The sequence below is a fragment of the Rhinichthys klamathensis genome, unplaced genomic scaffold, assembly GCF_029890125.1.
Source record: "Rhinichthys klamathensis goyatoka isolate OS25496 unplaced genomic scaffold, OSU_Roscu_1.1 h1tg000491l_1, whole genome shotgun sequence".
In the NCBI taxonomy this organism is placed as follows: Eukaryota; Metazoa; Chordata; class Actinopteri; order Cypriniformes; family Leuciscidae; genus Rhinichthys; species Rhinichthys klamathensis.
In genome coordinates this window covers 306,021-318,175 of record NW_026606977.1, presented here as the reverse complement: position 1 = coordinate 318,175, position 12,155 = coordinate 306,021, and the positions used below count along the sequence as shown (strand labels likewise).

At 38.5% G+C, this 12,155-nt stretch overlaps 3 protein-coding genes and 1 long non-coding RNA gene across 7 annotated transcripts in view; 3 read left to right on the top strand and 1 right to left on the bottom strand.

Annotated features, from left to right (window-relative positions):
• Window positions 1–1,900, top strand: part of ppp2r2ba (protein phosphatase 2, regulatory subunit B, beta a) — a 60,964-nt gene extending 59,064 nt beyond the window's left edge. For all 3 annotated transcript variants that reach the window (XM_056237625.1, XM_056237624.1, XM_056237626.1), the window contains 3 exons: window positions 256–425; window positions 953–1,044; window positions 1,210–1,900. In XM_056237625.1, coding sequence (XP_056093600.1) covers window positions 256–425; window positions 953–1,044; window positions 1,210–1,489 — 542 coding nt within the window. In that variant the 3' untranslated portion in view covers window positions 1,490–1,900. The remainder of the gene's footprint in view (window positions 1–255; window positions 426–952; window positions 1,045–1,209) is intronic.
• Window positions 1,901–6,133: 4,233 nt separating this feature from the next.
• Window positions 6,134–7,707, top strand: gpr151 (G protein-coupled receptor 151). The gene has a single exon (XM_056237623.1). The coding sequence runs from the start codon at window positions 6,302–6,304 to the stop codon at window positions 7,568–7,570; it is 1,269 nt and encodes a 422-aa protein (XP_056093598.1). The 5' UTR covers window positions 6,134–6,301; the 3' UTR covers window positions 7,571–7,707.
• Window positions 7,708–8,898: 1,191 nt separating this feature from the next.
• The window catches only part of tcerg1a (transcription elongation regulator 1a (CA150)), a 32,559-nt gene continuing 29,302 nt past the window's right edge, over window positions 8,899–12,155 (bottom strand). For both annotated transcript variants that reach the window (XM_056237665.1, XM_056237666.1), the window contains one exon: window positions 8,899–9,407. In XM_056237665.1, coding sequence (XP_056093640.1) covers window positions 9,206–9,407 — 202 coding nt within the window. In that variant the 3' untranslated portion in view covers window positions 8,899–9,205. The remainder of the gene's footprint in view (window positions 9,408–12,155) is intronic.
• Window positions 9,489–12,155, top strand: part of LOC130072529 (uncharacterized) — a 56,952-nt gene continuing 54,285 nt past the window's right edge. The window contains exon 1 of the long non-coding RNA XR_008804134.1: window positions 9,489–10,246. This is a non-coding gene — a long non-coding RNA (uncharacterized LOC130072529). The remainder of the gene's footprint in view (window positions 10,247–12,155) is intronic.

Genomic DNA, 12,155 nt, shown 5'->3' with positions numbered 1-12,155 from the left:
CTTCTCTGACAGGTGTATTATTTCCCTGGCGAGCCGGGCAGATTTATGATGTGCTATGCAGCAAATTGGTGAAACTGATTCAGAAAAAACTTTCGCTTGTTATTAAAGTCAACATGAAACAGCACTCGCAATCTATTGTGCTTCTTTAATGTGACATATTTCTGAGCGAGATGGGATATTCAGTGTGGACAGGACATGTTTTTATCCTCGTTTTAAAGGGTTTCTTTATTTTATTTCTCAATTATTCTCATCTAGTTTTTGAGGAGCCAGAAGACCCAAGCAATCGTTCCTTTTTCTCCGAAATCATCTCCTCCATCTCGGACGTTAAATTTAGCCACAGTGGGCGGTACCTGATGACACGTGACTACCTGACTGTAAAGGTCTGGGATCTGAACATGGAGAGCAAACCACTGGAAACCTATCAGGTAAGGCATTTCATTGCATTGCATTTAACAAAGTATTGACTATTTTTAAGGGCCCCATGAAGTCAAACTTGCTTTGAGTCTATTAGCTTTGAGTTAATCTAGATGCTAGTGTGCTCCTAAAAGAAGACAAGTAAACACTTTTAGTACACATACGTACACATTTAATATTTACAGTCAGGAAAACAGAAAAAAAGTATGATGCCTCATCTTTCACTACACAAATGTTGCCCGATAAAATGCCTTTTAGAATGAGAAGGTCATCTCCTTCAAATTATAAAATAGCAAGTAGCAAATCACGCTTCACTGATATCTTTGGTTTCTCTAAATGTACTACTTCGGTGTCTTAATTTATCGACCCGATAGGCACAAAGTGGGACTTCTTCCACCAATGGGCTGGAAAATAAGACAACAATATCATGGGGTCTTTAAAAATCACACATTGTCTAAAAAGAAAACCTTTTTTCATAACCGGTGTTTACTAAATTAAGTCAGACTTGCACAAAAATGGTCATCGTTTTCTCCACCAGGTACATGATTACCTAAGAAGTAAGCTCTGCTCGCTGTATGAGAATGACTGCATCTTCGACAAATTTGAATGTGTTTGGAATGGATCAGACAGGTCAGTGTTTTACACAGCTGTATTAAATATTTACTTTGATGCACATACTGGTCTTATTGTGAATGGTAAATCAGTGCACAGTTACAGTATTCAAAAGAAAAATAATGATCTAATTAAAATAAATGTAAAAAATATTGTTGATTTTTCATTTTGTTCTCTTTCCAGCGTGATAATGACTGGTTCCTACAACAACTTCTTCCGAATGTTCGACCGAAATACGAAGCGTGATGTGACACTAGAGGCGTCCCGAGAGAACAGCAAGCCTCGGGCAATCCTGAAACCTCGTAAGGTGTGTGTGGGCGGAAAGCGCCGCAAAGATGAAATCAGTGTGGACAGCCTGGACTTCAGCAAGAAAATTCTCCACACCGCCTGGCATCCTTATGAGAACATCATCGCTGTGGCGGCCACCAATAACCTTTACATATTCCAGGATAAGGTCAACTAGCACAACTGTACCACCTCCACATGTTCCTGAAAAGAGAGAGAAAGAGGGAAAAAGCTGTAGCCCAGCAGGATATTGCAGGGTGTGTTTTGTGATGAGAAACATGACATTACCTATGATGTGGGGAGAAGTATGAACAGATGATGCTGGATAAGAAGGCCATGTTGTGCAAGGATGCTGCCAGACTTTCACGAACAAGAAGCATCCTGCCCTGCACAGTCATTCTTCCGCTATTTAAGTATCTGCATTTCCTCTTCCATGAACTCTTGTTTATTTATCGTATTTATTCATTTCTCTGCTGGAAGGAAATATCTGACACGTCCTAAATCTGGACAAATGTGCATTTTCATTGCAATGATATGAAGAATCTTTAATAAGGCAAAAACAAACCGTGAATAAGATGGGCCGCCGCTGACATCAGAATCAAAGGGGTGCCTTTACTTACAAAAAACAATGGATTTTCATTTCCTTTGAAACACAACGCCCTCCAACTTCCTCCGAAGTGTCTGACTGATCCATAACAGACTAAGAATGTTACTCTGCGCTGATTGTAGTGTTGAGACAAACAATCTGTGGATGGAATCACAGCATTTAGTGTCCTGATTGGCCCTCTTGAATGGAGCTCTGAAGTAAAAGTCAATCCCATTGGTTATGTTTTGTCATTCCATGTTGTCCTCTTATTTTGATGTAACCATTAATAAGCTGTGGTGCCTTCTTTTCGTATGGGGCGGCAGACGGGTGGCGGGTGGGAGGGCTTTTGGAAGGGTGGTATTTGGGTTGTGAAGTGTGAATGTTTTTACAAGAAATGTGAAGAATAGCTTTGTGTAAGAAGGGGAAAGAATTGCAGCGACATGATTTTACAGTACACAGAATTGAAGTACTTGAATTCTGCATTATAGTCTCCACTTTATCTCAGTATGCTCATGACTTTACAGTATACCCTGTTTTTTTATTCTTCAGTGCCGTGCTGGGTGAAAAGTATTACCGTATTGCATGCAACATGTCATCTATAATGAGCCAATGAAGAAAATATATGTTCAGCACCATCAAATGAACCTGTAACAATCAGATGTCATTTTTTTTACATGGTTTCCGCTGCATCTGTCTGAGACTGTTAAAACATCATCATTCAATTACTTTGGCCTGAGGATGACAGAAATGCCGGTATCATGATGTAGCCTATACATGACGTGAAGGTTAAATGATATCAGGGAATTTTATTATGTACAAATAAACCAGTAATGTTCTCTTCTGAAGAATAAAAACTTCAGTTGTAAACTTCTTAATGAAACAAAGTTTTATAGCTCAGAATGTATCTACATCCAATTATTTGCCATGCAGTCTTTATGCTTAATGGAATTCGTTGAAATAAAAAGAAACGAAAAGGAAGTTGAAATAAAGCTGTTTCCTGCTCTCCTTTTCACCACACGTGAATTAAACAATGGCGCCCTCATGTGACAGTTTAAGAGACTCACCCACGTTGTTCCAAACCCATGACTTTCTTTCCTCTGCAGAGCACAAAACAAATTTTGGTTACACTTTATTAAGGTGTCATTGTTACGGTTTAATTATATGTTTAAGCACTGAGTAATTTTAATTAACAACACGTAAGCCTACTTACTATAGGGTTAGGGTAAGACTAGGGTTTGTTTGCATGAGGGCTAGTTGCATGCAATTATGCAAAATGTAGGCCTACTGTTATTACTATGGTAACATAATAACAAGAACACTAAAATAAAGTGTTACATTTCTACATGTCGAGTACATTTCTAATGGAAATAAAACTGCGTAGTTTATTCCAAGCGCTGTATCTTTTTTTTTTTTCTGGGCATGAGCGATGCTTAATTAACAAATGAATCACTCTTTTGAGTCGATTCTGTTCAAAGACTAATGGTGCGTTCACGTGCTATGGTAATTATGGTAAATACCAAAAGCCGACATGGAAAATGCACATGAACACCCCCTCATGTAGTATTTTCCACTGGGCAACTCGTAGAATATTTTGATGCACGAGTTGCCGAGATGAGATTACCTTTGACCTTTTCAAAATGGCGGAGAGCAACGCAAGAGTTGTGAATGGTAAAAATATGTACTATTCATGATCTAGAAAATATACAGCATATATTATTTACGTTTGAGTTTTGATAAATCATTTTCTTGCTGTAGCAGATGACTTAAGCAATCTAAAATAGTTTTAGCTAAATAACAGGTCTGGATCTCCATCTTTTTACCACATTACGACAACAAAAGCACTTGAACGCAACACACTGGTAAATACCAGTTCACAAGTGGAAAATATCATATTTTCCATAGCACGTGAACGCACCATAAATCAAACAAGTTGGCCTTTATTACGTATCTATGGGCAGCTAAATCGGTTCGCGAATCAGTTTCCTGCACGCACTGAATCGTCTGAAGCGGTTTCACACTCGGAGTCGTAAGGAAGATTTAAGAACATCAAGAGCGTTGGATGAAGTGGCCGTGGACCTACAGTCAAGCGAAAGCAAATCTGCTAAATGCATAATTTTGTTAGCCAGCCCAGCGATGAAGATCTTTATTAGTTGAACATCTTCGTATGGTGTGAATGAATTATTCCACAGGACGATAGGCTACATTCGATTTCATTTAATTCAGGTAGCTAATACATTATTATTACAACCAAACATATTAGCCTACGCCACGATACCACTACTATAAAGTATGACAATACCATTTTTTTTTGGACATGTACCTAAATGTATACATTAAATAAGCTACCATTGTTCACAGTTTATGAAATGAACACCCGCCATCCCGCGGTAGTTTGTGTGTATTGCGTAGTGACGTGCGAACACGTCTTGAAAACGAATGCCTTGCCCGCCTTTAGACACACACGGTAACCAGTTTAAACGCGCTTGCAGAAATTTGATTGCATTTTGTAGAACAGACGGAAGAAGATCCATCCATCCATCAATCTGCATTTAATCGTTGTTAGTTTAACTTTTTCTTTTATGTGTCAATGTTTCCCTTTACATGCCTTTGAATGCAAAACTCTGCATATTTAGGCTACTTTATTTCGACATTGATTAATAATCTAAATGTAGTTGATAAGTTACTATTATACAAACCAAAGGACAGGCAATGATTTTCGAGCTACAGATGCCAGAAATAATGCTCGTCTCTTCTGTTTTTGTGGTAAAGATAGCCTAAATGATAATAGTCGTTTAAATAAAAATAAAATCTAAATAATTAATAACACACATATATATATATATATATATATATATATATATATATATATATATATATATATATATATATATATATATATATGATAAGTAACTATAGTTTTTTCATTGGATACTTTTTTACTCTTACTCAAGTAACTATTAAGTTTATTACTTTTACTTTGAGTAGCCTACCCTAAATATTTCTATATATTTCTACCTAGTCTACTTGAGTAGCCTATACAGTTTTTGGATACTCTACCCACCTCTGCATATTAAGGGACTGACAACCACTTTCACTAAAACACTACACACACAAAAATCTGAAAGCTTATGGGAGAGGAAGATTCCACATTAATTTATGATTTTACAGTTGCAATTAGTAAAAAAAAGAAGAAAAAAAGGAATTGATGTAAATATAGTATTTTGAGTTAATATGCAAGGTTGTTGGATTCATAGAATACTAACAACACTTCATAATAACTTTCATTGATAGTAACACTGACAAATATTAATTATTATATAATTCGTAATAGATCATTAGTTATGCATACGATACAAATAATTAAACATTTAATAAAAAGGTTGTAAGGGAGGCTAGCTAATCCCACAAGTTTCGGTATAATTTTTTGTTTGAGTCAAAAGTCAAATTACACAAATGATGGATAAATTATAATAATTATCTGATTTCTGTCCTCCAAATTAAAATTTCAGTATCAGATTTTTCCTGTAGCTGCTGGATAAAAAGTAGACACAATAAGACCACATTTACACATGCGTAAATTAAATGTAGGCTAGGCTATACATTTACATACGCCCGTGTGTGACAACATGCCCACATGTGACAAATCCTAACCTCATGGTTTCCCATATGTCGTTGTTCAATATTTTTTGTGGCACTTAAATGTTGGCCTTTGTGTTTATACATATACAATTCAAGTTTAAACATCTAACTATCGTGACAAAAAACTCACTTAGGCCTACTTAAACAAGTAAAAACTGAAAACTATTCCCGTCCTCTTAATTGGAAATGAATGTAGGCTACTACCATATACATAAATATGGAAAACATTATAAAAGGTGTTAATAAACGTATATTATAATGTGTTACCAAAGCAATATGTCAAAGTAGATTAAAATAGGATACATTATAGCCAATAAGTTTGTCTTTGTTCCTAAGGTAAAATCTCTCATCAAAATTCATTCATATTGCTACTCCATATTTCCATTTGCAATCATCAAGCCTTTGTCTCCGGCAGGAAATAAAAAATCCATAATTTCCAGTGACAATAGAAGCAATAAGTTTGCCTCCGTGTGTAGCCGTCAGTGCTTATTTCCCGAAATCATTTTAATTGGCCTCGGGAGGGTCGCGACAGGCGAAATGGAACGCTGTCAGTCAGCTGGGGACGGCACCTGTCAATCAAAACGTCCGTTATAAAGTCTCTCCGCTTTCGCGCCGTCTAGTCAAAGGCGGGAAAAGAGCGCAAGGATCCGTTCCATAAGCGCGCGGAGTTTATTCGCGTATAGACGCAGTTTTGAGAGAGCATATCGCTCTCTTCTCTGCACATACTGCCAACTGTCTTTCATTTACCAATCAATCACAGTGAAAATGGATAAATTACCTGCTATGAACATCAGCACCGCAAACAGTTCCGTGGATAGACGCTCATTTCTGGAGAGAAGTGGCTATCAGCACCTGGATCACGGAGATCTGAAGGTTTTGATTCCTGTAGTGCTAGGAATCATCTGCGTCCTGGGTTTCACCGGGAATGTAACTGCTATAGGAGTCCTGATTACCAATGCGCGTAAAGGTAAGCTGTCCTTGATCAACGCGCTCATCCTCAACCTCATGCTGGCTGATGGTCTGGTTTTGGCATTTGCTGTTCCCTTCAAAGCCACTGCTTATTCCCGTGCCAGCTGGACCCTGGGATTGTTTGTCTGTAAGACCTGTGACTGGTTCTTGCACTCCTGCATGGCTGCAAAGAGCTTCACCGTGGCCATCATGGCCAAAGCTTGCTACAGGTATGTCAGTAACCCCACCAAGCAAGTGACCATCCGTTTGAAGACTATCCTGGTAGTCCTCCTTTTCACTTGGCTCCTGGCATGTGTGGTCCCAATTCCCCAGTGGCTTTTTTCCACCCTGCAAAGAGAAGGAAACGGAATGATCTGTGTTCAAGCAGTGCCTGTCGAAGCCCATGATTTTATGTCTGTGTATGCCAAGGCATACCCTCTTCTGACCTACTGTACACCTTTGAGTTTTGCACTACTTTATTTCTGTAAGGCGTATGGACGATGCCAGCACAGGTCCAGCAAGACCCAGAACCTGCGGACACAGATCAGATCCCGCAAACTCACCCTGATGCTGTTCAGCCTGACAGTGGCCATGGCCACCATGTGGCTCCCACAATGGGTTTCCTGGATTTGGATGCGGCACGCACTGGAGACCGAAGGTGCCTTCCCTCCGGTGCTCTTCACTCTCTCCGCCCAGCTCCTCATGTTCTCCATCTCTTTAGTCAACCCTGTCATCGTTCTCGCACTCTCAGAGGAATTCAGGGAGGGCTACATAGGCTTGTGGCGTAGACTCACCCTCCGCAAGCAACCAGCAAAACACAAGCCAGGACCACACACCCCGACCGCCCCAAAGTCGCCAACCCCAAGACCTGAAAGATCAGCCCACCTCCCTCCACACCAGCCAGGGCAAATAGAGGAGCAAAATCCTGAGAAGCAACCGGACCAGTGTGAAGGACTGCAGGAGAGCCCGACCAACAAGGATGGAATTGTACTGCCAGATGTAGAGCAGTTTTGGCAGGAGAGGGAAACCGGCTCCCAGTCACAGGAAAATGATCCTATACCCTGGGAGAACCAGGATCCCAAGTAAGGAAAACAGTAAGACAGTCTGAATCTACCTGCCTCTCTTTCATTTTGTCAACATAAAAGAAAAACACATACAACACATCAGACCTCACCTCATAAATTATGAATTTATTTAATTTTGTGTTTAACTTAAAACTTTTAAAAAAAAATGGAGAAAACTGGTTTGGTATAATTTATTAGGTATAATGTATTATTTGTATTGTATTATGTTGTTAAAAATGATGTATTATATAATAAAATAGGTAGAGATATCACTAAAGAAACCAGTGTGTTGTGACGTCTAGTGCGCAGAGGTCCACCAAGACAATAACAATGCTGAAAAGCTGTGCATAACTCTCTCCTGCCTATAGTATTAATAAAAAAAATAGATGTTGAAATATTACTTTTATTGCTACCTGCATGTTGCCCCTTTTTGTTTATCGTGACAATATTCACACAGTAAGATGGCAATAAAATGTCTACAGAATGAATATGCTATAAAAGAAAGTATTTAGGAAATGCATGTGTGTAAAATAAATTGTAATATATTACCCGAGGAGTTGTGTTATTTTTGTGGTCTGCTATGAGCTGTTCTATACATATTTGTGCAAACACATGCACAATGTAAAATCCAGTCAACATAAGTTAAAAAAATGGGTTGCTTTTATTCAACTTCAGCTGTACATAAAGCAAGTCCGAAAAACAATATCTTTTTAAGAAACATCTGAACAATTAAATTAAACCGTAAGACCAGTTGACATGGCCAACTGCCAGTGCTCATACGGTCAGTCATAACACATTGTAAACAAGCTAATGAATACATATTACTCATACATATTCATCATCTAGAAACATCTTTCATGTTAACCCAACAGTCAGTTAAAATGACATACACAGAGAGGCTTTCATAATTCTTGAATATCCCTGTGGGTGACTAAAGTCACCAAAAAATGTTCACAAAACTGGGAGGTTCTCCCAATTTCATCAAATCACAGTTTCTAAACAGTTTGGAGCAAAAGTGTGAAATGTGAAACTGAATTGATGTTCGTGATTTGAGACCGTGGCTGGAGGAAAAAAAAGGGTTGACAGGCACCAGGTGGTGATACCTCCAGAAGACGTTCAGGGGTGCGTTTCCCGAAAGCATCGTTAGCCAACTATGGTCGCAAGTTCCGTCGTTACCAATAGAGTTCAATGGAAATTGCGACCATAGTTGGCCAACGATGCTTTCGGGAAACACACCCCTGGACAGTTACCCAAACACGAGACCGATTCTCTACAATCACCATTTAGCATCTAATGCGGATTTATCCCTTCAGACTGGACGGATAAACTTTGTGTTTGTGTAAGACAGGATAAGGACATAAAAATACTGTGGATCGTTATGGAGATGACCTGGAAATGCATCATTAAAAAATAATAAAAAAAAACTTCCAGTTGGTCCAAATACTTATTCTGTGTCTTATACTCAGCTGATTTGATTGGTCATTATCCCATGATGTTCTTTATGGCATGAGGGGGCAAGTAGGCATGTACCATTCACTTTCAAAGGTTTGACAAGTAGAACCTTTGGACTGGAGTGATTTATCATTATGTTTCTGAGAGTCTATAATGTGAACGGTGGTAGTGTGGGAAAATATCTGGGAGGTGTGTGTGTGAGATATCATTTAGTGGAGCGTCGAGCAGGTTCAAAGGCAGTCGGAGGAGGGGGTGGTCCCCTGCGGTCTAGCTCCTCCACATATCCCATGAGAAGTTTGTGCCTCTCTTCAGACATACAGTCCAGAACCAGGTACCTTTTATCCTTTTCCAAGATCTTCTCAATGTCCGACAAGTGCTGCTCTGACTCCTGCATCAACTTGTGTGATCTGAAGACAGAATGGAAGACATTAAAATGAAATGTCAAAATTCAAATCATTCAACCTGTTGAGGAGATTACTGTGTTAAAGGATTAGTTCACTTTTAAAAAAACTTTTGCTGATAATTTACTCACCCCCATGTCATCCAAGATGTCCATGTCTTTCTTTCTTCAGTCGAAAAGAAATTAAGGTTTTTGATGAAAACATTCCAGGATTTTTCTCCATATAATTCACTTTGCTGGGCACCAAACGGTTCAAGGTCCAAAAGACAGTTTCAGTGCAAACTGCAAACTGTTCAAAGGGCTTTAAACGACACCAGACGATGAATAAGGGTCTTATCAAGCGAAACGATCGGTCATTTAAAAAAAAAAAAAAAAAAAGTTTAATAATGTCAAATGCTCGCCTTGCTCTGTTCTGTGATGCTCGTTCGTGACTCTCCTGTTCGAACTCGTTCATCAAAGTGAACAAATCTTTTTTCGAGTCATTTGGTTCATTTAACGAACGAAATGAACGAATTGACTCGGAAAAAGATTCCTTCATTTTGATGAACGAGTTCGAACAGGAGAGTCACACAGAACAGAGCAAGGCGAGCATTTGAGCTTATAAAACTTAAACTTTGTAATTCCTTTTTTAAATGAGCGATCGTTTCGCTTGATAAGACCCTTATTCATCGTCTGGTGTCGTTTAAAGCCATTTGAACAGTTTGCACTGAAACTGTCTTTTGGACCTTGAACCGTTTGGTGCCCAGCAAAGTGCATTATATGGAGAAAAATCCTGGAATGTTTTCATCAAAAACCTTAATTTCTTTTCGACTGAAGAAAGACATGGACATCTTGGATGACATGGGGGTGAGTAAATTATCAGCAAAAGTTTTTTTAAAAGTGAACTAATCCTTTAACGCTATTACGTTTGGAACCAGACCGGTTTTATCTGTGAAATTCACATAGGCAAGGCAAAATCCAGAACCACAATAAATAATTAATAAACACCAGAGAGCGAGTCAGAAAACCCTAGCAACTGCATAGCCCCCAGCTAAAATACTTCCACAACTCCTTAACTGTAAGTGGCACGCCTTTGAGCAGGTAACTTCTCTTAAATGTTGACTACTTTCTTTGGAAAATGAAAAAAACTTATTGGAAGATGAAATACAGTTGGAAAACAAAATTATTCAACCCCCCAGAGACTGTAATGGTGTGTTCACACCGAACGTGAATACAGCGTCAAATACGCGTCTATCGCGTCTAGTTAGACGCTTGAACATTCGCTCGAGTTCAAATTTTTCATTATGTAGTAACCACAGCCACGTCCAAGTGATCTGAGGGCGCGGGCGCTTCGGTCTGTGCGTTACAAGAGGTAAAAACGATATAAATACTGTTCTTTTTCTCACACAAACCGCTCGTTTCGTGTCTTAGGCCATCAATGTGTACTTACATTTACGAGTCATTAAATCATGTTTAATTTGGACTTCTCTGTGCATGCTCTTTGAGGTGGTGACCATAGACCAGAGATGGGGGACTCGAGTCGCAAATTTAAGGACTTGAGACTTGCTTGACTAAATTAAGAAAATGACTCGACTTGACTTTGACTTGAGATCCAATGACTTGAGACTTGACTTGACTTGAACTGTATGACTCGAGAATGACTTGATATACATTTTTATATAAATCATCGCAACATCCATTGATAAACAAAATGAAAGCAACGGAACCATTGACGTCAGTCATCAGATTCTGCGCGATAGCGTGACGCTGCACAAGCCCAGAAATAGCCTACATCGCGGTGAGCGCGCTAAATACAAAAACATCTCCCTGCATCGTATCTTTTGGATATAAACACTAGAAAATGACCATATTCATGCAAGAAGATTTGTTGTACGCATAATAACTGGCAAGGGATATCGGACGACCGTCACAACCTCGAACTGTCGAACTTCATTCACCACGTCTAAAAGTAAGCTATGGCTTGTTTGTTAATTTGACTATCTTTAAATCTAGAGAGAATAATATTGGTCAAAACAGCATGCCTCTTTATACACATAATTATGTTTTCAAATGTAGCTTAATATTGTAAAAATTCAAATGATAATTAATGATGGTATATGTTTTGTATAACATTTGCCACATTTCTTTTTAAATCATGCTTTAAAGCCAAAAATGTTGTTCTTTCCAATGACGAAAAACAATATAGAAAACTGTTAGTTTTGTCGTTTATGTTTCTCTTAATGTTATCAGGGGGTTGGTGGCAAAAAATGCCAGCAGAATTAATATGCACTCAAAATTCAAAATGTGGTGGAAAAATGGCCCTAGTATGAGTTATTTTCATAATTATAACATATATAAAAAATATTTACAGATTATTGGCGCGATTGCAAATGTGATGATTTCATAAAACAGTTCAGTAAACAAAGAGTGAATATTGTGATGTGACATTTTAGACATAATATTCCAAATATTTTCTGTTTTTGCTCTATTTCTCCAATGACAATAGTTCCAAACAAGCCACAGAAAGAGTTATGCGTATTTGTGATTCAGTGACCTAGTTGCTTAGTTCCAGAACGAATCTGTCATTTTGAACAAATCAGTTGAGTTGACTGCTTCTATGACTCGTACATTAAGACGGTGATTTGGCGCCACCTATTGGCGGTTTTAACTTCATAATAGGCTAAATGCCAACGGCTGTTATATAACTTATATCAAGGGGATGCCAGTTTGAAGAATGCCATTTGGTGGCATAGGAACCATTATACTTGAATTGTGA